This window comes from Siphateles boraxobius, unplaced genomic scaffold, assembly GCF_051911475.1.
Source record: "Siphateles boraxobius isolate OS27281-9 unplaced genomic scaffold, OSU_SipBor_1 53, whole genome shotgun sequence".
NCBI classification, from domain to species: domain Eukaryota; kingdom Metazoa; phylum Chordata; class Actinopteri; order Cypriniformes; family Leuciscidae; genus Siphateles; species Siphateles boraxobius.
The window spans coordinates 6757073-6781463 of NW_027509175.1; the positions used below are offsets into that span (position 1 = coordinate 6757073).

The window sequence follows — 24391 nt, forward strand, 5'->3', positions numbered from 1 at the left end:
CAAGCATCTCTACTATTGCCCATAGTGAGGGTGAGTGATGTGAACTCATAACCCTAATAAGTGTAACTCTTTCTTCACTGTTTGTGCAACAGACATGAATGATACCTCAAACCTGACTTGACTTAATTCGAAAACAGACTAAAAAAAACTATTTCAAGAAGTCTGAAGTCATGCAATAGTTTTGCTTGACCAAAAGAGCAAATTTAAATCAGAATTTGAGAACTAATCCTTAAAATGTATCAGGAGAAATTGGACAAAGAATATTGTGCATTGATTTGAATTTGAATCTTAATTTGAATCTGATTTTGAATTACTGTATTTTTGATCAAATAAATGCAGCCTTGATGAGCATAAGAGACTTTAAAATCTTACTGACCCTAAACTTTTGAATGGTACTGTTCATATTAACGTTTATTATTTAACATGTTACCAGTTAAAAAGTTAGTTCACACAAAAATCACTCCCGTGTCGTTCCAAACACGTCAAAACATTTGTTGATCTTCGCAACACAAATGAAGATCTATTTGATGAAATCTGAGAGCTTTCTGTCCCTCCATTGACATATGCAAGTACCGCTTTCAAGCCCCAGAAAGGTAGTAAAGTCATCATTAAAGCAGACGTTGCATGAACGCGCACTGGAGATGAATATGTTGTAAATAAAGTGATAAATTATGGGGGGGTTTGCAACCGGAGATTGCAACCGACTTTACTGCAGTGTTGTAACGTATTTCCAAGTGAAACGGAATATTGAATATAGTGCAGGGTTTTACTTTAGCACTCCTCCTCTCCATCCCTCGCTCATAGCAGACTGACGGTTGGAGTGGAGTGGTTGAGGATATTCCACCCAAGCCGTCAAACTGACATCATCAGAGAAGGAATGCCATTCCAGAGCGGAAGCAAATTTTGATTTTGATTAAAGATCATCATGACAAACATTTGTCAGTATTGCACAGATTAATTGTTCACCACAAGACTTGTAATGTGCGCTAACCTTCTCCCTGTGGCGCTGCTCTGCTGGCGACTCGGACTCCGTAGCGCGTGCTTCGACTCTCCTGAAACTGATTTTAATTCAACTTATTTTTCATTTTAATTTAAATTTGCCTCCTCATGAATTATAGAAGTTTAATTATTTTTATGTGTATGAATATTTTGTGTAATGGTTTTTTTTTTTTTATGTATCAGGTTTTGGCGAAATGCTGGCTATGGAGTCAGGGACAATAAAGTATATTTCATTTCAACAAAGTAAATAGGTTAAATTTTGATTTCATGATGACTTAAATGACAGAATTTTCATTTTTGGTTGAACTAACCCTTTAACCCGTTCAATTCACTGGGGCTGAGTTAAACGTTTTGTATGATTTGTATTTGAATTGTATGTGAATTTTGTTTTAATTCACTGCAGTGCAAAATGCATATATGGATATTTAGATTTTTTATTTGGTTATCTCTGTCTTTTTAGAGAACTTCCCCATTCTCCACGTAACCTGCAGGTGTTTCTGAATGAGACTGACAGCAGGACAGTTCTTCTGTCATGGGTTCGGCCCTTTGATGGGAACAGCCCTCTACTGCATTACATCATTGAGCTCTCGGAGAACAGTAAGTGTGCGTGTGTGTGTGTGTGTGTGTGTGTGTGTGTGTGTGTGTGTGTGTGTGTGTGTGTGTGTGTGTGTGTGTGTGTGTGTGTGTGTGTGTGTGTGTGTGTGTGTGTGTGTGTGTGTGTGTGTGTGTGTGTGTGTGTGTGTGTGTGTGTGTGTGTGCTATTTATATGAGTTTTGGCATATGGTTTATTAAACCTAATGCACCTTAGCTGCAGCTTTCAATTAAGCTGGTTTGCAGCCAGTGGATTCCACTGAAGAAGTTCTTTGTCATTTACCTCTCACTCTCTTTCTCCCTGAGCTCTAAAAAACAGACAGACAGGCTAAAGTGAGTGAGAAGAGAAGAGAAATGGAAGCTGATTGTAATGGAGGGTAGTGGGACGAGGTTTGTTTTCACTGTATTATGCCAAGACTCTGTTATTGGTGGAAGAGATAGTGACAGGAAACACAGAGAGAGAGAGATTGATTTGTGTATCGTCAAAGGAAAAACAATGAAAAATGTGGGTGGGGTGGGGGTGCTGGATGCCCATTAAACACCAAGACCTTTCTCTCCTCATATACATACACACACACACACACACACACACACACACACACGTGTGTGCATCCCTGTGGCTTAATATTTACTACTCCTGATGAATTTGTGATTTATTTCTGCAGTTGCTCATAGTTTCTGTCTTCTTTTCTCTTGGGTCTGCTTGAGTGGTTTCACCATCTAAATTGTTCATTGATCTGCTTCCCATCATTTTTAATGTACTGCAAATGCACACACAAACACACACTCTCATATATTGGGTGTTTTGGGTTGTAACGCCTCCAGAATAAACAACAACGCTGTCAAATTCATAATTTACCCAAGTGCTGTAAAGAAAGAGATAATTCAAACAACTGATAATAAATCAAGTAAAATGCATAAGATAAAAACAATACTCCCCTTTGAGACTTAATTTTTTTGTCTTTGAAGTGACAAGTGTAAATAAATCTCATAACATTTATAAGTGCTGTTTTACATTATAGTGAGCCAGTTAAAAATGATTTCTGTAGAGTTTGTGGAAGTGACAGAAAGATATATCGTCCAGGAGAAATAGTCGGCTGATATTTGGCTATTATATTATTATATTTTAATTATTAATAGCTTAACTGCTTCTAGTTTTTGCCTAGTTTCAATTTTGAAATCTACAGCCTACAAATATGATCCATTTTTTGTTTTCAATTTATTTTTCATGAATTTTAATTAAATGTTTTGTAAAATAAGGATTTGTTTAATTTGATCAAATTTGTATTATACATCTTTTTTTCTTATTTGCTTTCATTAAATTATATAGTGTGTATCCTACTATAATTCATACTGAATTAAATTCATAGGCTCTTTGTATTTATAATAAATGAAAGAAAAAATATTTTGAGGTTAATAGTTATTTTAAATTTACTGTATTTTTGATCAAATAAATGCAGCCTTGGTGGCAAAATGGTGCCTTGGAGCCTTGGTGACCACAACCCCTCAGGATCCTGTTTTGGAAAATGTCAGATTTTGGATTTTTGCATTCCAGCATTTGTTTTTAAATGATCCGGCAATAACAAGTGCATTACATGGCGTGTGTGTGAGTGAGTGCGGGTTTATGCAGATATATTTAAAGGTTGGGTTTTGCTATTGGCCCTCCGCCTCAACCTATATATATATATATATATATATATATATATATATATATATTCAGCTTTCTTAAGTTCAAAATCATGGTTGGTAGCGGTACGAGTCAAAATGTGAAAAAGACAGTCAAGCCTATTTTTTTTTTTCATTTTCCATATCCATGAGTAAAGCTAATGATATTTCTGATCAAAAGAGATTGGGGAGATGGAACTGCTAATACTAATCAGGATAGCGGGAGACACAAGTAACGGGTGTTAGATCAGTCAGAATCAAAAATCGATGTAATGGAAGAGGCAATGACATTAAAGGTGAGAGAGATTATCACTGATGAACTCAATAATATTTGTAGCTATATACATGTAGTTAGGGCCATACAGAAACTTATGAATTATGCTTTTATACTGTAGTTGTGCCATCACCACTTAATGACATCACTGTATGTTCGGGGGAAAACTTAATTTTGTCTGTTTGTTGTTCTTGACAGATTCTCCATGGAAAGTCTACATGGCTGATGTTAGCCCTACACTAACCAGTTTGCTAGTAATTGGTCTGACGCCAGCAAGAACGTACCAGTTCAGAGTTTGTGCTGTCAATCAGGTGGGACGTGGGCAATACAGCGCTGAGACAAACAGGTAAGCAGTCACAAGCTAACATCTTAGTCTACATGCTTAGCATATCGCTAACTGGTTAAGTAAAGCTCTATTATAGCTAAAACAAGATCAATGTTTTTGATCAGGCATTGAGGAAGGGGAACGGATCTTGCATGGCGATGGCATTTAACAGCAGGAGCTAACAGGGACATGCTAATGAGCTAAACTCTGATTCCTTGATTGTAGCAACCTGATTTACAGGCAAACCCAAAATCCTTTCAATCCTGACCATTGTAACTAACATAGCCAGTCAATTAGCTTGGAACTGGTAATTTTCCCCAACTATTGACATTTTTGTGTGTCCGACACACGCACACACGTCCTCAGTCAGTCAGAGAGAACGTTATTAAATGTGAGAACAAGATTTGAACCCTGTCAAAAGAAAGGCTGATTGTAATTGAATTACATAAGTGCTTTCATCACTGGCTCTGATTGTGACCCATTATGACACATAGACAGAAAAAAGAAAACGCTTCCGTATCCAGGAATACTATTAAGGTGTGAGAAATAGCCAATGCACACATTCGCAAAGCCAATTCCACACGGTGAAAGAATGTCAAATACAACTTTGTCTGGAGGGAAGGACACTTCAGCACACACAGAGGCTACTGCGTTTTATGCTCTCTGTTTTGTTTTGTGAAATTTTATTGCATAAATTGGCACACATCACAATGACTGAATTCCAAATCGAATAAAATTGCTCAGAGAACTTCAAAAGTCCTGAAAAGTTAAAATGGCTATTTTTCAAGCACTAATGCACATGCCAAGCACTCTTTGCTTAACGACAGGAAGAAGGGCCTGCTCAATCATCAAGGACATGTTGAAAAAGCTTGTCATGCTGTTTTCTAGTTCTTAGCTTTCATTTGAAGCCAGTCTCCATTGACATTGCCAGCTTATATTCAATGGTAACAGTTGAGCCAAAGACTCCCTCTGCGCTTATATGTGAAATGCTCAACTGCTCAGGTTTGATTGGTCCTGAAGTGGAATGTTTTTTATTCACTAATGTTCAGTACTGTCTTTAATGCTACTGTAACAGTTCGGATATAGAATAGATACTTAATACTAAAATAATGCATTTTGTTTCAGGTATTAATTTGTAGTTTGCTCACTTTGACCCTACATAAATGATCAAAAGTGTATTCTATTCAAATATTTTTTAATTCATATTACATTTTTCTAATCAATTTATACAATCAAATATTTAATTCTGATTAATTAGAAGTCAGTACGTAGTTTGTTTTGGCATATACTATTGTTCAGAAGTTAAGTTTTGTTTCTAAAAGAAATACTTTTATTCAGCAAGGAGGCTTTAAATTAATCAAAAGTGACAGTAAAGACATTTATAATTAGGGATGGGAATCGAAAACCGGTTCCACTCGAGAACCGGTTCTAAATTTTACGATCCATCGATATTGTATGCCCTCGACGTTAACGAGTCCTCTTATCGATGCCCCTGCTCTGAGTCAGCCATAGTATGTACAGACCGTGAACTCACAACTGTCCCTTTTGTCCTTTATCAAGCACCATAGCACCGCGTCCAAAGATAATCTTTGTCCTGCAAAGTCTTATTTGATCAGTGAGTAAAATTGTCTCTCTCTGGTAATGTAGATGAACCGCTGCGCTTGTGACAGGGCGCATGTTAAACTGATCGAGCAGAGAGAGAGAGAGAGAGAGAGAGAGAGAGAGAGAGAGAGAGAGAGAGAGAGAGAGCCCCGGTCGCGCGCACGCACTCTCTCTCTTCGGAGCAAGGCGAAAGTAGGCTTCACCGTCTCAAAACTAAGCGCCGTCTTCCTCTCTCCCTCGCACATATTAATCAAAATAAACGACACGATGGTAAGGTAGGGAGACTAAAGTTTTATGTGGAGCATTCGGAGATTTGTTTTTCCTGAATTGCCGCTGGGTGTGAATTGTGCTAAAATACGTTGCCTTATCTTCTCTGAAAAGTCTTCCGCACATTCAGCTGACATAATCACACTTCAAATAAACGAAAAAAAAACGATCCAGTGATGAAATGTTTTCTGTGATGACACACATCTTGTGGGATATCCCAACTGGCGGGATAATCACACAACGCGCACACGTCCGATAATGACACGTCCAATTCGCGAACTAATGACTCATTTGAACCGATTCGTTTTAATGAATGGTTAAAACAACTGATCTTTCCAACACTGAACTCACGGGACGTTTAATCGGTGTATAACTAATCGGTAACACTTTACAATAAGGTTCCATTTATTACAGAAATTACATAAAAAGTACAGTTTGCTTAGTCAAGTGTAAGCATTAAAACGACTTGTTTTCCCCCCCGAAAAAGACTACTTTTTCCCACACAGTGCTATCAGGAATCGATAAGAGAATCGTTAAAGAATCGGATCGATAAGCAGAATCGTTAGTGGCATTGATATTGATAAAATCTTATCAATTCCCATCCCTATTTATAATGTTACAAAAGATTTATTTTTTTAAAATAAATGCTGTTCTTTTGAACTTTGTTGAAGAAAAAATACTTTTAGGACAAAGGACACTGAAAAATTGATCAAAAGTGACAGTATACTTTTACATTGTATTTCAATTTAATGCTGTTCTATTTACATTTCTATTTATCAAAAATCCTGAGAACCTGCATCATGGTCTCCACAAAAATATTAAGCAGCACAACTGATTGATAATAATAGGAAATGTTTCTTTAGCAGCAAATCAGCATATTAGAATGATTTCTGAAGGATCATTTGACACTGAGGACTGTAGTGTGTATATATTTTTATCAATTGACAGACCTAATTACTGTACTTGAGACTTCACTTTGTCACTTGTCAGATCTGATGACTGTATTCAATATTTCAAGTCTTTTTACCCTGCTCTTTTAAACGGATGCAATGTGCTCATATTTATCTGTAATACCATTGACAACAACTCAATATGCAATATCCCAGTAAGTCAGTCATCCATGTCTGAGCCTATTAGCAACACTGAAAACAGATTTGCAACATGCAAAATCCGTTAGTTACTGGCACAATTACAACAACTCTGTCCTTTAAAAACTCAAAGACAACAATTAGGGTATCCCCTAACTAATGTGAGCTGGCAGTCAACTTAAAAGGTTAGTTTCCCCAAAAATGACAATTCTGTCATCATTTACAGTTCCAAACCCATAATATAGACTTTCGTTCAGCTTCAGAACACAAATGAAGATCTTTTTAATGAAATCTGAGCGATTTCTGTCCCTCCATTGGCACTCCAACTACCACTTTAACGCTTTAACGCTTTAACGCTTGCAGAAGCTCAAACGTGCTGCGTAACACGAGAATGAACCACATTGGTTTTTGCAGAAGCTCAAACCCGCTGCGTAACATGAGAATGAACCTCATTGGTTCTTGCAGAAGCTCAAACGCACTGCGTAACACGAAAATTAACTTCATTGGTTCTTGCAGAAGCTCAAACACTCTGCGTAACATGAGAATGAACCTCATTGGTTCTTGCAGAAGCTCAAACGCACTGCGTAACACGAGAATGAACCTCATTGGTTCTTGCAGAAGCTCAAACGCGCTGCGTAACATGAGAATGAACCTCATTGGTTCTTGCAGAAGCTCAAACACGTTGCGTAACATGCGAATGAACCTCATTGGTTCTTGCAGAAGCTCAAACGTGCTGCGTAACATGAGAATGAACCTCATTGGTTCTTGCAGAAGCTCCAACGCGCTGCGTAACACGAGAATGAACCTCATTGGTTCTTGCAGAAGCTCAAACGCGCTGCGTAACAAGAGAATGAACCTCATTGGTTCTTGCAGAAGCTCAAACACACTGCGTAACATGAGAATGAACCTCATTGGTTCTTGCAGAAGCTCCAACGCGCTGCGTAACACGAGAATGAACCTCATTGGTTCTTGCAGAAGCTCAAACGCGCTGCGTAACATGAGAATGAACCTCATTGGTTCTTGCAAAAGCTCAAACTCGCTGCGTAACACGAGAATGAACTTCATTGGTTCTTGCAGAAGCTCAAACGCGCTGCGTAACACGAGAATGAACCTCATTGGTTCTTGCAGAAGCTCAAACGTGCTGCGTAACACGAGAATGAACCTCATTGGTTCTTGCAGAAGCTCAAACACGTTGCGTAACATGCGAATGAACCTCATTGGTTCTTGCAGAAGCTCAAACGTGCTGCGTAACACGAGAATGAACCTCATTGGTTCTTGCAGAAGCTCAAACGCACTGCGTAACATGAGAATGAACCTCATTGGTTCTTGCAGAAGCTCCAACGCGCTGCGTAACACGAGAATGAACCTCATTGGTTCTTGCAGAAGCTCAAATGCACTGCGTAACATGAGAATGAACCTCATTGGTTCTTGCAAAAGCTCAAACTCGCTGCGTAACACGAGAATGAACTTCATTGGTTCTTGCAGAAGCTCAAACGCGCTGCGTAACACGAGAATGAACCTCATTGGTTCTTGCAGAAGCTCAAACGCGCTGCGTAACACGAGAATGAACCTCATTTGTTCTTGCAAAAGCTCAAACGCGCTGCGTAACACGAGAATGATCCTCATTGGTTCTTGCAGAAGCTCAAATGCGCTGCGTAACACGAGAATTAACCTCATTGGTTATAGCACGTCAAGCGATCATGTTTGAGCTTCCGTTTACCACAACTGATGTGTGAGTTTTACATGTGAAAAAAAGCCTAAAAAGCCTAAAAGTTTTACAATCTCTCCAACGGAGGGACAAATCTCTCAGATTTCATTAAAAATATTTCCATTTGTGTTCCGAAGATGAACGAAAGTCTTACGGGCTTGGAACGACATGAGGGTGAGTAAGTAATTAAATAATTTTCATTTTTGGGTGACCAATTTAACTGATATGTAACTGACCTCATGAATCCATAAAAATAAAAACAGGAATTGTACAATTTAGGGTAATTTATCAAATCTTGATAGTGTACTATTCACTCTGTTACCACAATGACAGATACCACACACTCTTAGACTTGATGTGTAAAACAGTGATTTTGACTCATGTCTTGTATAAAAACAAAGAAGTTTCATTGTTATTTTAGTTTTAACTAGATAAATAACTGGTTTTAAAAGTCAGTTTTTAATTTACCAATACATTTTCCTGTACTGTTTGTTTTACATGCATATTCCAAATCAGTGTATAAATGTAATTAAAATAACCACGTATCTTTCAAACTGAATCTTTCATTTAAAATGCTCAGTTAAAAGAAGAAGAAACGACGGAGGAGAGCGAGAGTGAGAAGATGAAGACGAACAGAAACACAAAAAATCAAATATTGATGGAGAGGGCACTTATTAAAATTTGAGCACCTATCTGCTTTGGTCTCGTTTCCAATTAATGTCAGGATCATCATCAGTTATATGAAAAATTTAAATCTCTATTTCTTTTATTCTTCTTATTCATTTTTTGGCAGAGTACCATCAAAGGAATAATATAATAACCCAGAATATGTACTAAAAAGTATTTTTTAATTCCATTCAGGAGTGTTTCATATCTAGAAGTACTTTTTTGGCACACCGTAAACAAAGTCAATGTCCATCTAACTTTTTTATTGAGTGATAATATGTTTTGAATTTAACAAGAGCAAACTCAGCACTTATCCATTGCATGTAATTAATAAACAACAATTAATGCCATTATGACTAAAACAATATAATAAAAATCCCCTCAATCCCCAACCCCGCACCTCCAGTACGGCAAAAGAAACAACGTGATAGACTAAAATAACCGCTTCTAAGCCTTTTAAATTGGTTTAGGATGATTATTGTTTATTTGACAAAACATCAATCAGACTTAGCAACTTTCCTACGAGATTGCTTGCTTGAGGCACCAATAGGCCTTGCTCACTTAATCAAGCTAATAACCTTTAAACCGCAGATTAGAGCAAAGGATTGTTTATCGCCTGCTCTGGGGATCTACAGTCTCTAGAATCCTGCAGACAGACTTTGAGAGCTAAAGCCCACACTATTGATCAAATTGAGAAATTAAAGGGTTCACTGATTTACACTAATGGGGTCAAGCTAAAACAGATATTTCTGTTTCTGTAACTACTGATACATATCATTTTGATATTATATGAGCTGCAATATCATTATGTCACGAGTTAACATTTTAGTGCTTAATTTGCTCCCATTCGGTTCATGAAAAATGATTCACATCACAGGAAACAAGAGGTGTTGATGGTAAGATTTTGGGATTTGTCAGTGCCATCCATGGTTTCTCAGGGTTCACATTTCCAGCTGTTTAGTTCTTTGTAGCCAGATTAGGGGAAGAAACATTGCATTTTTATGCTTTTTTCAATGCATTTCTTTTACAGAATGCATAATACATTATGTGCGTTTTTAAGCCAATCATTTTGATTAAAAAAGCAAATGTTCACTTCTGTTCAAAAGTTTGGGGTAAGTAAGATTTTTTAATGGTTTTAAAAGAAGCATAAATCTCACCAAGGCTGTATCATTACAACATTAATATTGTGAAATTTGACCTTTTGAATAGATTTTAAGATACATTTTCAGCACCACTATTTCAGTATTACTCTAGTCTTCAGTGTCACATAATCCTTCAGAAATCCTTCTGATATGCTGACTTTGTGTTCAAGAAACATTTTTTATATTTTCAGTGTTATATTTTTGTGATATTTTTAATAGGATTTTTGATAAAAAGGTCAATAGAACAGCATTTATTCGAAATACTGTACATTTTCTTCAGCAATGTAAAAGTCTTTACTGTCCCTTTTGGTCAATTGAATGTGTCCTTGCTGAATAAAACTATACATTTCTTTATTTGAATAGAAGTACATGAAACAGGCTCATGGTGAAAATGTCCTTAGTGATGATTCTCCTCCATTTTGTCTTATTAGTTGTTTTTAGAGTGTTGTGATTGCCTGTTACAGAACTGAGGGAAGTTCAGGTAACTCCAGTGAACCCTGTTTAGCCCAGCAGGGTCAGTTCTCAGTTACTCATGCACTATTTAAGATATTTTGAATAAGCCAGAAAGATCAATTTCAATCTCTCCAAGACTACTGGATAAGCTCTCAAGGAAACTTTTTGTAACTATTGATGCCTCTGAGAATACTCCCAGATAAGGATCTAAATATTTCTCTTTTATAATGCGATTCTAATGGTGTTATCTCTCAGGCTGATGCTGCGAGAGGAACCGCCCAGTGCGCCTCCAAAAAACATTGTGGCGAGTGGCCGTACCAACCAGAGCATCATGGTCCAGTGGCAGCCGCCCCCAGAACCGCAGCTCAATGGAGTCCTGAGAGGCTATGTGCTCAGGTATGGTTTCATGTATGGCTTCACAATTTGAATATTTCAGTATACTTTAAAGGGATAGTCCTCACAAAAATTCATCATTTCATTTATTCACACACGTCACTCCAAACTTGTATGATTTGTATGACTTTGTTTGTAACAAAAAACGGTTTTGGTAACTAAACAGTTTCGGTTCCCCTTGACTGTCATTGTATGGACAAAAAAGCACAATGCAAGTAAATGGGAGGTGAAACATTTTTATTATCAACATAAAAATATCAGAATAAGAAAGAAATGCAAACAGGTTTGGAACGTCAATTTTTAAAAGAGGGTGTAGGTAATGTAGTTTTTCACCAGGGATTCCACTGTTAAACATGATTATTTAAAAAAAAAAATCTGAAATAATTCAGGCTGACGGCTTCAGTAATTCTCGCAGACTCGTATCTCACAGTAGGTCTGTCTTTAAAGGTTTATAAGTTACCGTTCAAAATCAATGTCACTATGGAATTTCTCTCCGGAACCCGACTGTTGCACTCTATAGGAGATGCTATGAATTGTACAGCATAAGCTGTGCTTACAAAGACAAGCTTCACTACTGTTTTTTTTTCATACTTATAGAAAGGAATTTAAGCGCCACTCACATTTTCTACAGATGCAATGCAAAAATCTAGTTGAAATTACGAGTGCGTCCGTTTGTGTTAAAGGTTCACAATCAACTTCCAAAAAAACATCCTTCTCGTTCTCTCCCCCTCAGGTATAGATTGGCGGGTTTGCCTGGTGAGTTTCAGCTGAAGAACATCACCAGTGCAGAGATTAATTACTGTCTGATTGGAGAGCTCATCATCTGGACGCAGTATGAGATCCAAGTGGCTGCCTACACTGGAGCGGGCCTGGGGGTGTACAGCCAGTCTGTCACTGAATACACACTGCAAGGAGGTTAGACAATCACACGCATACGCACACAAATAAACAGAAACAATGCCTCATCAGTCTGAGCAAACCCTTGATATTTCAAATCTCTTAGCACATGTGTTTTTGGGTCCTCTTTCTCATTAAGCTACCGATATCATAAAGGATCTAGAGTAACCATGGGAACCGTAAAATCCATTAGCCGGCTTTACTGCACAGATCGGCCATCTGAAAGATTATTTCTAAGAAGAGTAAATTTATGGACTCTGGGCAAACAGTGACCGTAGCCCATTAATTAATCTAATTTGCTTTATGTGCGTGAATTTGTGTGTCCGCGGAAGTGTGGGGGTGTTCGGAGATCCTTGGGTCGTGATTATTCATATTATTTAACGTCAGTGTAATGATACTCCTGCAGAGATTAATAGAGACCCAGTGTCCGCAGGAAAAGAGCCGCTTCCTCATAGAGACTGGAACAAGCGCTTTTGTGCATGTAGTTAGAGGCGTTTTTTATGTCCCAGTTCAGATTACTGGACACTCTAATGTAACCTTGTGTTTGAAATGAAAAGGGCAGCAGGACGAATCGGAGTGCCTAATCCAATTGAGCAATATCTAATCTGTACTCAACTTGCCAGGCCTGACCTTAAAGGGGCCATCTTAAGCACATTAAGTGTAAGCGGCATTGAGTCTTTATGGAAATATGATCTTGTTCTTTCCACTTCCCGCTCAGGCCTGCTGCATAGCACCGATAGGCTACAAAAAGGCTTTGAAAACAAACTGTAGTTCATGTATATTTGTATGTGTTTATCAGTGCTGCTATGAATGATCATTTGAAATATAGAGTAGGCTATGCATAGAAAAGGTGGTTTTGGGTGGTTAAATAACAGGTTATTTAAAAAAGAAAAAGAAAAAAAGTGCAGAATATTCTGTTGTGGTCATCAATAATTAGTTTACTTGATAAGAAGTGTCTTAAAGTTCCCATGTAGTCAATTTTATCCCTTAAAACTCATCTTTGATCACCAAAATGACATATTTAAACAATTTCTCCTTGAAAAGAAAATGTATTCATTCCTTAAAATAGATTGATGTAACTCCCTTGCCTCAATTATTATACGCAGTTCTGTGGATATTCAAATTAGCCCCGCCTCCACTCGCGCCAGCTTAGAGATCCACTCGTTGACCTGATTGGTTATGTAACTGGCCCAGTTGACCCTTCGCAGGGAGTTTGATTGACAGGCGATCTGACCAAGGGGGTAATCCATCAGGCGGAAACTTAAGCCTCGCGGGGGCCGCCATTGTAGCAGAACTTCACCTGCTGTTAGCATTCCATTGACTCCCATTCATTTTGGCGTCACTTTGACAGCGAATAACTTTACATCTGAGGCGTCCAAATACTGCATTTGTCCATTATTTATTTCTAAAGAAACACTTCTATGTATAAAAGGCTCCATTACTTTGTATCTTAGATTATGGCCCTGTAGAAGCCGTTTTTGTAAAAATAGGCTAACGATTGCGTCATAAAAACGCGACTTTCTGTCGCACAATAGAGAAATTACCATATAGACAGGAGGAGAAGCTCACAGGCAATCTTTTACTGTCTATGAGGCAATCGGGGGGACATAGAGGCATAAAGTCAAGGGAGAAGCCCATAGATAGAGAGTCCATAAAAGGACAAAATATTTCAACATCGTTTTTGAGGAATTAGGTGACTCAGATTCGTCTTGGCACAGCTACTAGAAGATTTACAACTGTCAGACTGTCGTCAAGCTCAGTTTGAGCCTGCGCAGTCGCTCGGCCATCAGGAAGTGAGTGCTCAAATCGGGCTTCAGTTTTCTCCGTTGAAATCAAGGGGGTCGCTGTGTCCATTTCTTTTACTGTCTATGGATCTGATCAATCATAATCCGCCATCCGCCATTTTTGTCCGACAAAGCAGTCAGGAGAGTTAGTAGATTAACATTGGATGATTTGAAAAACGCTGTGTAATGACGTCTTTCCGCGGTTAAAACAACATTCCTTCTGATGTTCTTTCATGTTTATTTGATGCTATAAATTAACTAGAAGGAAGAGATGATCGGTTCACAAGCTCAACAGGCTCAACAGCGATCTGTCATGACACATTAAAGAGCCACAAAACGGTATATAGTTTAAATTTCTTTTTAAAAAAAAGACCAAATTGGAAAGTTGAGACTTTATATCAAAAGTAACCTGGTCTGTCCTGTCTGTCAGCGTGTTGTCAGTGTCCTCTCTGCTCCGCGATGTATTTTTCACTGCGTGCGTAAGAACGGCGTGGCTTGTCGGACATAGCAACAGTAATTAAAGGGGGCAGGTCTTTGCGAACGGTCAGTTCTGACCACTGTTAAGATCTACGTTGTGTTGTTTAATTGAGAGAAGACACTGGAACTGCTGCTGACGGAGGGTTTATTATCATGGAGCATGTAGATGATCCTGGATGGATTAAAGAGAGAATACAGCAATGAGAAATGTTTTCTCCGTTATTTTATCACCTGCACAGATTAAAGTCCCGTTAATTAATCAGTTAAAATCACCACATTCTGTTCACGCACACACATATAGAGCCTACTGAAACTGCTGTACTCAGTAATAAGTCGATTAAATCCTATCCATTCATAAAACTCTTCCTAGGACATTTATAAAAGTCTTAACAATAATATTACTGCGTATTATGTACTTAATCAAATTTCTGAGAACTTTAATAGGCTTATATTGAAAGAGCACCTCTAACTGCTTACCTCTCCTCAGCGTGCTCAAAGCAGTCTGAGGACGCAGGCAGCGTGAGCTGAATGGCAATGACGTCACAACGTCAGTACAAATACACCATAAAACTCCTTTTCCAAATTGACACTAATGATGTTCAAAACAAAATTATTGCGTTTTTTAGACAAATTGGTATAAAGTAAATAAATAAAAACCGACAGGAAGGATTATTAGTGAAATACATTCATTCACATTGTGAATATTTACTCATGAATATTAACATCTGTCACAGTTACAAGGTAGTTTGTGACGTCAGAAACACCAGCAATTTCGTACCGCATCTTTGAGACTGTCTCTGGTTCACTGCAGTTTTTGCAATATTGTAGGATAAATCCAATACCACTAAAAATTAAGGCTGTGTCGAAAATCCCTATACACTCATCAACTATCCCCTACATTATTCCACTAATATATTACACTTGAAGGAGTGAATGAAAACGAGTGAGTGAATTCAGACACTGAGTGCACCAGAATGGCTGCCACTTTTATAGTTATAGTTATAGAATAGTTTGTCCTGGTTGTTTAGTAATTATTTAAACTTAGCAAACTAGCAGCTCAAGTAGTAAGATTTATTTCGAACTCTGTCATGGAAACAATTTAATAATCAATTAAAAAGGAATTTATACTTGTATGATATTATGCTGTACCCTCGTTGGACCAGCGGTTTGGAAAATAGATAAATGAAATCTTCTAAATCTTCTGGTCAGACGCGGGAATTCATTCGGCATGTGACTCTCACAGTGCATTATGGGTATTCTCTAGCCGTTGAATGTACATAATTTGTACACTCGTTATTGCTGTGCATTGTGGGATTGAATGAGCGTACTCGTCAACATCCACGATGGTTTTGTACACTACTACAAATTCCTGTCCCCTCAAATAGTGCCCTATTTACGGGTATAGAGGGCGATTTCGGACACAGCCTATGTTTGTAAATTTTCAAAATATTTAATTAACTAATTGTCTCTGACTGCTCAGTCCCCACAGCGCCCCCACAAGACGTGGATGCCGTTGCGCTCAACTCCACCACCATCAAATTCACCTGGACACCACCACCCCAGCAGTTCATCAACGGCATCAACCAGGGATACAAGGTAATAGTGTAGAGGGAGAAAGATGTCAGTGTATGAGAGAAAGAGAGACATTGGCTCACATGTTCTATTAGAGGTAAAATATTCAATTAAATTTGCCTGGCATGTTTATTGTCTTCTGGGGGAGTGTATTCATGATTGATTGGCTAAATGCCTGCAAAAACAGCAGCTTTAAATTCAAATAAATAAAACATGAGTAATTCAAACCTAACAATGTATGTTAATCACGTTTGGTTTATGTCTTGTTGTTATTTCGCATCTCTCTCACAGCTGCTGGTGTGGCCTGAACACTGTCCAGAATGCATTACAATGGTGACCATTGCCCCCGAGTTCCACGGGTCACGTCACTATGGTTACGTTAGCAATTTAAGAAAGTTCACGTGGTATGAGACGGCGGTGCTGTGCTTTACCACGCCTGGCGATGGGCCAGCTAGCACTCCACAGCTCATCCAGACACATGCTGACAGTGAGTACACACACAAACACAACAAAAAAAGACGTTTTGGCTACATTAATACTATCAGTCAAAATCCGATTATTTGTGTATCCGATTGGAATCTGATCTAAAATTATTGTGTATCGCAACTGTTCAGATCCGATTTGTGTGTCCATGCAGCTCTTTCGTTTTCCGGAATATCTGCATTTGTTTCTATGACAATGACGTTGCATTGGTAGGCACACGCCAACAACAATAAAAACAACCGCAACATGTTGGGATTTGCAATAGAGATGTTGTCTTGCGTCTTGTGTTTTCTGAGGCAGCAGCTAAACCATTGGAGGCTGGGATGCACAGTTTTTTTCCACGCTGTCGTCTCCGCCGATTTCAAAATATGTCTATATTTCAAAATATGTTATATTGACAAGTTCTGCTCGTCCGGCACTTTGCAACAACACAGCATTGTTTCGCCAGCGACTTTCAGCATGTTTCCTATAACAACGTTTGACGTTTCCATTTTATGTGGCGTGGGATTTCCAGAAATGGATGTAGCTTGAAACTGATTTGTAAAAATTGCATTTTATGTTATTTTTTGCCGTTCACACTAGCTAAATCTGATCTGATTTCAATCAGATATGCACAAAAATAGGATTTGGACTGACAGTCTGAATGTAGCCTTTGACTAAAACAGGTTCATGTGACAACTTGTCATTTCTAAATATCGGTATTTCAGTAACACTTTACAGTAAGGCTTCATTTGTTAACATTAGTTAACATCTTAGTTAATGCAGACATAAATGCAAAAACTCATTTCCGGGAGGTAACGAAATAAGAGGGGAGTCTCGACGAACTCCAAACCCAAGTGATAATAGGAGACCTATTTGAAACAAGTTAGTAACTTGTGTAAATAGTGAACCGTCTTGGTGACCACTTGTGATCGGATCGCTGAAAACATCTTAATACCAGGTGAAAACAGGTGTTCTCTCTCGCTCGCTCGATATCCAGGATATTGTTTATAATTTGCGGGCATCAGGGAGCAGCTATCAATATGTGTGAGACTTCCGCAACTTCCGTTAGAGGTGGGATGTCTGTTAATTTCAACATTTACTAATACATTTGTAAAATCAAAAGGCGTATCTGTTAACATTAGTTAATGCACTCAACTAACATGAGCGAACATTGAACAATTGCATGTTATTAACTAATAATAGCAATGGTTAATAAATCCTATGAAAATGCATTACTCATTGTTATTCAATGTTGTTCATGTTTGTTAATGCATTAACTAATGTAACAAAATTAGACTATTGTGAAGTGTAACCAGTATTTCATTGCCTTTTGATTGGTTTGGTCCCTATGGAAGTCTTTCCCATACTATGGATGTTCCCATATGAATTGAAGTCTCCTGTTAAGTCTGATATTTCTCCTTTTAAAAAAAAGATAGTAATCACTCATATGTCTCCACTAGAGCTTCAGAAAAGATCTCAACATTTTCAAAAACTTTGCTCTTATGTATGCTCTTATTTCTCTTCAGATTCTTTCAAGACTAAATTATCTGAATGATTCCATCCACATTAATGTTATATACAGTTACTGGTGGTCAGAAATAGTGTCATTTGTTTCTGCTATCTATTATAGCAGAAAACAAAGTTGATACTTCAATAAAAAATAAATAAAAAGAACTTGAGAGCTCTTTTACGTCTGCTAAGCAATGAAGAGCAACCTCTAAGCAATAAACGTGTCCTCTGGGATAAAATGTTTTGCTTGCACTCCTGACATGTAAAATCATATTTCACACTCTTGCAGATACCCACACACTCTTACAGACAGTCTGTCTGTATTTAATTGGAGACAATCGACGAACAGTACTTGAAAACTGTCCAGCAGGCTTTAAGAGATCTCTCGACAAAAAACAAGCCTGTTTGTTTGACATTTCTGTCACCAAAATCGATACGGAGGAGAAATTTGGCCCTTTCACTATGCATGCCGCAATTTGCCACGTAATTGTGCGTTTTACATCGCCATTGATTAGTCTTTTCGCTGAATATATATTGGCCACCCGAGCGCTGTTTTCACGTCATACCACAGGCACGTAGAATCAGCCTTGACTAACCTGCAATTATTGAAGCAGGATCACTCCTCTTAGTCAAATGCACATGTGCTCGCTATTGATTGTCCCACCATGCATGTATACGCTTGGAAATGTGAGTGAATGCATGTGCAGCTGTTAACAGACAATGTAATTTTCATCAGATGATAACAGCATGTGGTCTTCTTTACACTGTTAAGCCACAGGAGCTTGTTTCCCTTGAATAGCTCAATCACAAACAGGTTAGACACACAAACCGTTGTGCACACGGACTCGCTCTCTCATCTCTCAGCTTATTTGTACTAGAAAGTCTTAGCGGCGTGGTCGTGCAAGCATTATGTGTGAAATTCGCTTTGTTTGGTCTGGATCTTTTGATTGATGTTCCCTGGTTGTTTTGAAACTTTCGGGTTTCATTTTCCAAAGAATGGAATGGAAACCAAATGAATAAAAGTTGTTAAAACCGAGGAGGTCTGAAATACCTGCCGAAAGCTATCCGTTAGCTTTAGCTAAATGATTAAGCATCAAGTGTGCCTATTTCACGCCTTCAAAAATAATTGGCCACTGGTAAAACATGAGCTATGATAGAATAAAATAAATGAGATGCGTATGCCAGATGTGTATTACTCAGAATTAGTTATTTTTGTATTATTTAAACCATTATAGTATGTATTAATATTTTTATATTTCCAGTTTTAATTTTGATTACATTTTCAGTCATTTTATAAGATTTTGTCAATTTAATTTTTTTATAATTTCAGTTAGTCGACAAATGCTAACTAATATATGTTGAATTTTTAAGTTTGCATCTAATATTTCTGTTTTATTTTATTATTTTCAGCTTTAATTAAATAAACAAAAAAAATATGGTTTTAGTGTAAGTTAACCATAACAACACTGCTCAGAATCAACTTCTATTTTTAAACATCCCTTTATAGAGAAAACTGTGTTTTGAACCCATGTGAACTGTGCTAACCAGCTAAACCTTGACCTCTTGGTCAGAATGAGCGACACTTTAACAAAAACAAAAAAAATGAATTGAAAGTAATTGAACTGGAGTGCAGTGAATTGAATGGAGCATTACGTTCTCATAAGCACGTGATTGATTAACCTGTCAGTCTAGCGTGACGACTTCCTCTGATAAGGTCCGCTTGACAGTGCAGGTCATGAGGGTTTGACACACGCATGTTAGATCTAATGAGATTGAAGCTTTATCCGCACACATTAACCACTGCGCTTTTCAGCCAACTGTCATGTTCACCTGTCAGATGGATTGTCTTGCGGGGTGTGTATGCATGATTGATTAACCACTAAATGACTGCTAACTTGTGTGGGTAATTGCCAACAAACACATAATTTGCTTTCGCCTGTTTGCATTTGTGATGCAACGGTTCCACAGCAACAAGCTCTTTGTTGGGAGTATTATGGTCTTGCGGACTGAGGTTGCAGGGTAATCCTTTACCATGAGCGGGTTTTAAATTTCCATAAAGTAGTGCCAAATAAATAATAAGCTTTATTCCACTCACGCATTCACACACACACACACACGTTTGAGGTCAGAGCATCGACAAATTTTTTTTAGCTGGTTTTAAAGGTAAAACTGTAGATTAAAAAAGTACAATTCATATGTTTAGGTGTAAAGATGACATAACATAACATGTCATGTTTCTTCGTGGCTTTATAACACGCACGACACAGGAGATGTGAGGGAACAATCTTTATTAACTGAGAAGAACACATAGGAGAAAAAAACAAAGCTACAACATTTAAACACTGATGAGACGGGACAATGAACTGAAAGAACTACATACATAGGGAGAGTAATCAACATAAAACAGAACAGGTGCAGGAACTAATTAACAACCAGGGAAACTGGGAACTCAGGCTAAACAACGAAAACAGTGAAAATGAAACCAAAACAGAACATAACAGAATAATACATGTTACAAGAGATCAGATGTGCTCCTACAGTAGTCACATTCAAATCCAGACTCAAAACACATCTGTTTAATTGTGCATTTACTGAATGAGCACTGTGCCACTGTTCGTCCGACTGTTTGCACTGTATTTTATTTTATGTTTTAATTATTCTGATTTCTGTATTTTATCTTTTATTCTAAACTGTTTTAATTATTCTGATTTCTTTTGATTATTTTAATTTCTTCTATGTAAAGCACTTTGAATTACCATTGTGTATGAAATGTGCTATATAAATAAACTTGCCTTGCCTTGCCTTGCCTTACAAGTATAATATAATATAATATAATATTTACATTTACCAGAGAAAGAGTGTCAGTTAACATGCAGTAACATTGCTGAGTGCACCTTTACCTTTACGTTTGTGTGTTGTAGAACCGGGCCTTGTGACTCAAGTGAGCTTCACTGAGATCTTGGACAAATCTCTGAGGATCAGCTGGCAGGAACCAGAAGACAAGAATGGCATTATCACAGGTGAACAGGCTCAATCACAGATACAGGTCACCCACCAGTTCACAGGAACTCTCACTAATCATTCCAACGCTGCATGTGAAGGTGTCCTAGGGATTGATTTTTATTAAAACTTTTTTGTTGTTGTTGTTGTTTTATTAAGATCACATTTAAAACTGGGAAAAACTTTTTTTTATTTTCCAGATGCCTTTCATGTATTGATTATTTTACCCCTGTCCCAAACCCTAGAATTTCATAAAATGTTTTAAATATTTTATTGAAATAAATTACATTTCAAAATAATTTTTAGCAACATTTTCATTTTAAACATTTAACATTTTAATATTTGATCATCTAAACAAACATTAATTGTTCTGAAAATGGTTGAGATGAAATATGAAACAATCAGTAGATGTCACATGTGAACAGTATGTTTTTATTCTGTCACTACCAGTCAAGCTGTAATTTAAAATGACGTAAAATCTAATTTACACTACTGTCATTTGCATTACAGAATGCTATTAAAGGAATAGTTCATCCAAAAACGAAAATTCTGTCATCATTTTCTCATTTAAGTCTTAAGTCAAAAGTTTGTATTTGGTTACATGAAAAAAATACATGATTTAGAAAATACTTGATTTACTGTTATGTTACATCATTAGTAAGTATAGTCAGTTGCGTTACAACTGTACTTTTAGTTAATTACTCCACAACAATGCTCTGGATTTAGTTGGATAACCTACTTACACTAGTCTTAAAAGTTAGTAATTTATATTTTTTCTTCAAGGCTTGTCATAACTTTTTCTTAAAATCAGTTACATAAAAAGGTAAATTGGTCTAATTTGAATGTGAAAAGTAAGAACTAACTGCTAGTTCTTAAGACAGTCTTAACTCAATGGCTAAGTTTATGCAACTAACTAATAGTTAGAGTAGCTGTGAGTTCATTGATTCTCTGCATCTTCCGTGTAAAGCATGATCCATGCAAGAGACCGTTAAAAAAAAGTTCAAATCAGCCAATTATAAGAGAAGCTTACTGCCTATGTAGATAAGATTCACTAAGCTTACATTTCTCTTTCTCCTCCTCTCTTTTCCACCTCTCCATAGGTTATGTCTTGTGTTGGGAGGAGGACGGTCAGAACGAAACCCGCGTATCTCAGACTCTGTCCAACTCCACGCTGGCGTATAAAGTGACCGGGCTCACTTCACTCACCACGTACACTCTGCAGGTGGCTGCCGTAACACAGGCCGGCACCGGTACTGCCACCTCATTGACCATCTCAACAGGACTGCCGCCAGGTCTCCACACTCTCAAACAAACACACACTTCAATGCTAGCATCACTTTAATGCATCAAATTCTCCCTTGGGGATCCGTGATATTCACCATGTTCAAACTCAGCTCATGAAACAGGATGCCGCAGTGGGGCGCATATTTCACATAGACCAGCAATCCGAGACACACTCAGTAAGACTGTAATACATCACATAGAGTCAGTATGAAGCTCTTGGGGCCGCTGTGTGTGTGCGCGCGTGTGTTGGAGAGAACATGAAATAAATGATGATGACCAAAAGCCAAGCTACACTCATTATCTCCCACTGATATGCTGTGGAGTCAGGAAAGAACGAGCTTTATCTACTGTTGAATGAGCCACCGTGAACCACCCAAATATCATTATCAATCCATTTAATTATCAATTAATCATTTACCCAAACCCAATGCGCACTGCTGTACACAAAAGCTAATCAACTTTGAAGTGAGTTATGGGCCCATTTACAGGAGTTTTCTTTGAAGGATAATGAAGACACAGGATGGAGAAAACAGGCAGAGAACAGAACTGAAAATGTCTAAATGTTTCAATTAGAGCAGCTTGTGACTGACATAAATATGTTTTGTTGTGTTGGTAAACAGAGCTACCTGGTGCTCCCTCCAATCTGATCATCTCTAACATCAGTCCTCGCTCCGCCACCATAAAGTTCCGGCCCGGCAGTGACGGCAAAACTGCCATCTCCAGATGGATCGTAGAAGGACAGGTGTGTAGGCGTGTGTGTGTGTGTGTGTGTGTGTGTGTGTGTGTGTGTGTGTGTGTGTGTGTGTGTGTGTGTGTGTGTGTGTGTGTGTGTGTGTGTGTGTGTGTGTGTGTGTGTGTGTGTGTGTGTGTGTGTGTGTGTGTGTGTGTGTGTGTGTGTGTGTCAAATTTAGCAAACCCTCTATTGCAAAAGTGGCTAACTTTCCCACAAATGGCTAACAATGTTTACAGAATAGTTAACTTTGGCATCAGTAGCGATTTGCTCTGTACAGAGTTGTTAACTTTGCCACAGATGTCCGTATTCTGTCAGCTGAATGAATGGTTACACAATAAGTCCATTGTATCAAATTATTAATTTCAATGTTAGTACATTGTAGTTAAAGCCACTTGATATAAAGTGGGACCCAATTTTCTCTTTTCAAAATAGTTTACTTAGCTGTAAATTATACTTTTCTCTCTCCAAAATGGTTAACTTTCCCATGAATGTCAATGTTTTGTCTGCCCAATGGTTCAAATGGTATCAAATGGCACTGACACTTGTATTGTAGTTTTCTCTTTGAAAATTGGTTAACTACCACTTATAACAATTTTCTCTCTCCAAAAGGGTTAACTTTGCTCTTTGAATTTTTTAATGCGAATATAGACAAAAAAAAGGATATGTTATATACATTCTCTGTGCTACAAGTGACGCTTTTGTCTCTGAAAATTGGTTCATTTTGCCACGAATATCAAATTTTATGGCTGTCGAATGGTTAACTTTGACACAAATGGCAATTTTGCCTCTGCAAAATTATAACATTTTGCATTGAAGGGTTTTTTCTCTCTAAAATAATGTTACCTATGCCACAAATTGCTGTTTTCCCTGCCAAATAAGTAACTTTGCGCCGAATGGCAATATTCCTTCTGCCGAAAGGTTAACATTTCCACAAACTGCAATTTTCTTTCTGCCAAGACTGCTTTGTGGAATATGAATCTTCAGTGTATGTGCTCATAGGTATAAACATGTGAGTAAGTTTGTGTGTATTTGTGGGTGTGTGTTATGCCCTTGTCTGGCAGGCTGTGCTCCAGTGAAGATGCTGTTGTCTGACAGGTACTTTATCTCCAGGGAGAAACAGGCTTGCTCTTGAACTAAAACATCTTCCCCCGGAGAAAACGCACACACACACACATGCGCACACTCTCTATGTGACATAGTACGAAAAGGGTAAGGAGTTGTCATGCACCGTGTCTCCCAGCCCTTTAGGTGTGGTGTGTGTGTTTGTGTGTGTGAGCATACGTGTTAAGCCCCTCTTGGATGGCGTCCAGTGCTGTGCAGCGCTAAGAGAAAAACTCCTCCTAATGAGATCCCTCCCTTTTCCCCCTCCGTTTTCTCCGTTCCTGTCTTTAATACTGTTTAATCGAGGGAGAGCAGGAGGGAGGGAGTCAGAAGGAGGGATGAGAGAAGAGAGAGGAGAAGATTAGAGGTACTGAGGTGGCACTAATGGGGTCTTAA

General features: G+C 38.0%; 1 protein-coding gene across 1 annotated transcript in view; it reads left to right on the plus strand.

Moving 5' to 3' along the window:
• The window catches only part of sdk1b (sidekick cell adhesion molecule 1b), a 243945-nt gene that overhangs the window by 173077 nt on the left and 46477 nt on the right, over positions 1-24391 (plus strand). Inside the window, exons 14-22 of the mRNA XM_077205196.1 lie at positions 1460-1596; positions 3728-3875; positions 11036-11176; positions 11907-12088; positions 15812-15927; positions 16195-16390; positions 20799-20897; positions 21978-22169; positions 22782-22903. Coding sequence (XP_077061311.1) covers positions 1460-1596; positions 3728-3875; positions 11036-11176; positions 11907-12088; positions 15812-15927; positions 16195-16390; positions 20799-20897; positions 21978-22169; positions 22782-22903 — 1333 coding nt within the window. The remainder of the gene's footprint in view (positions 1-1459; positions 1597-3727; positions 3876-11035; positions 11177-11906; positions 12089-15811; positions 15928-16194; positions 16391-20798; positions 20898-21977; positions 22170-22781; positions 22904-24391) is intronic.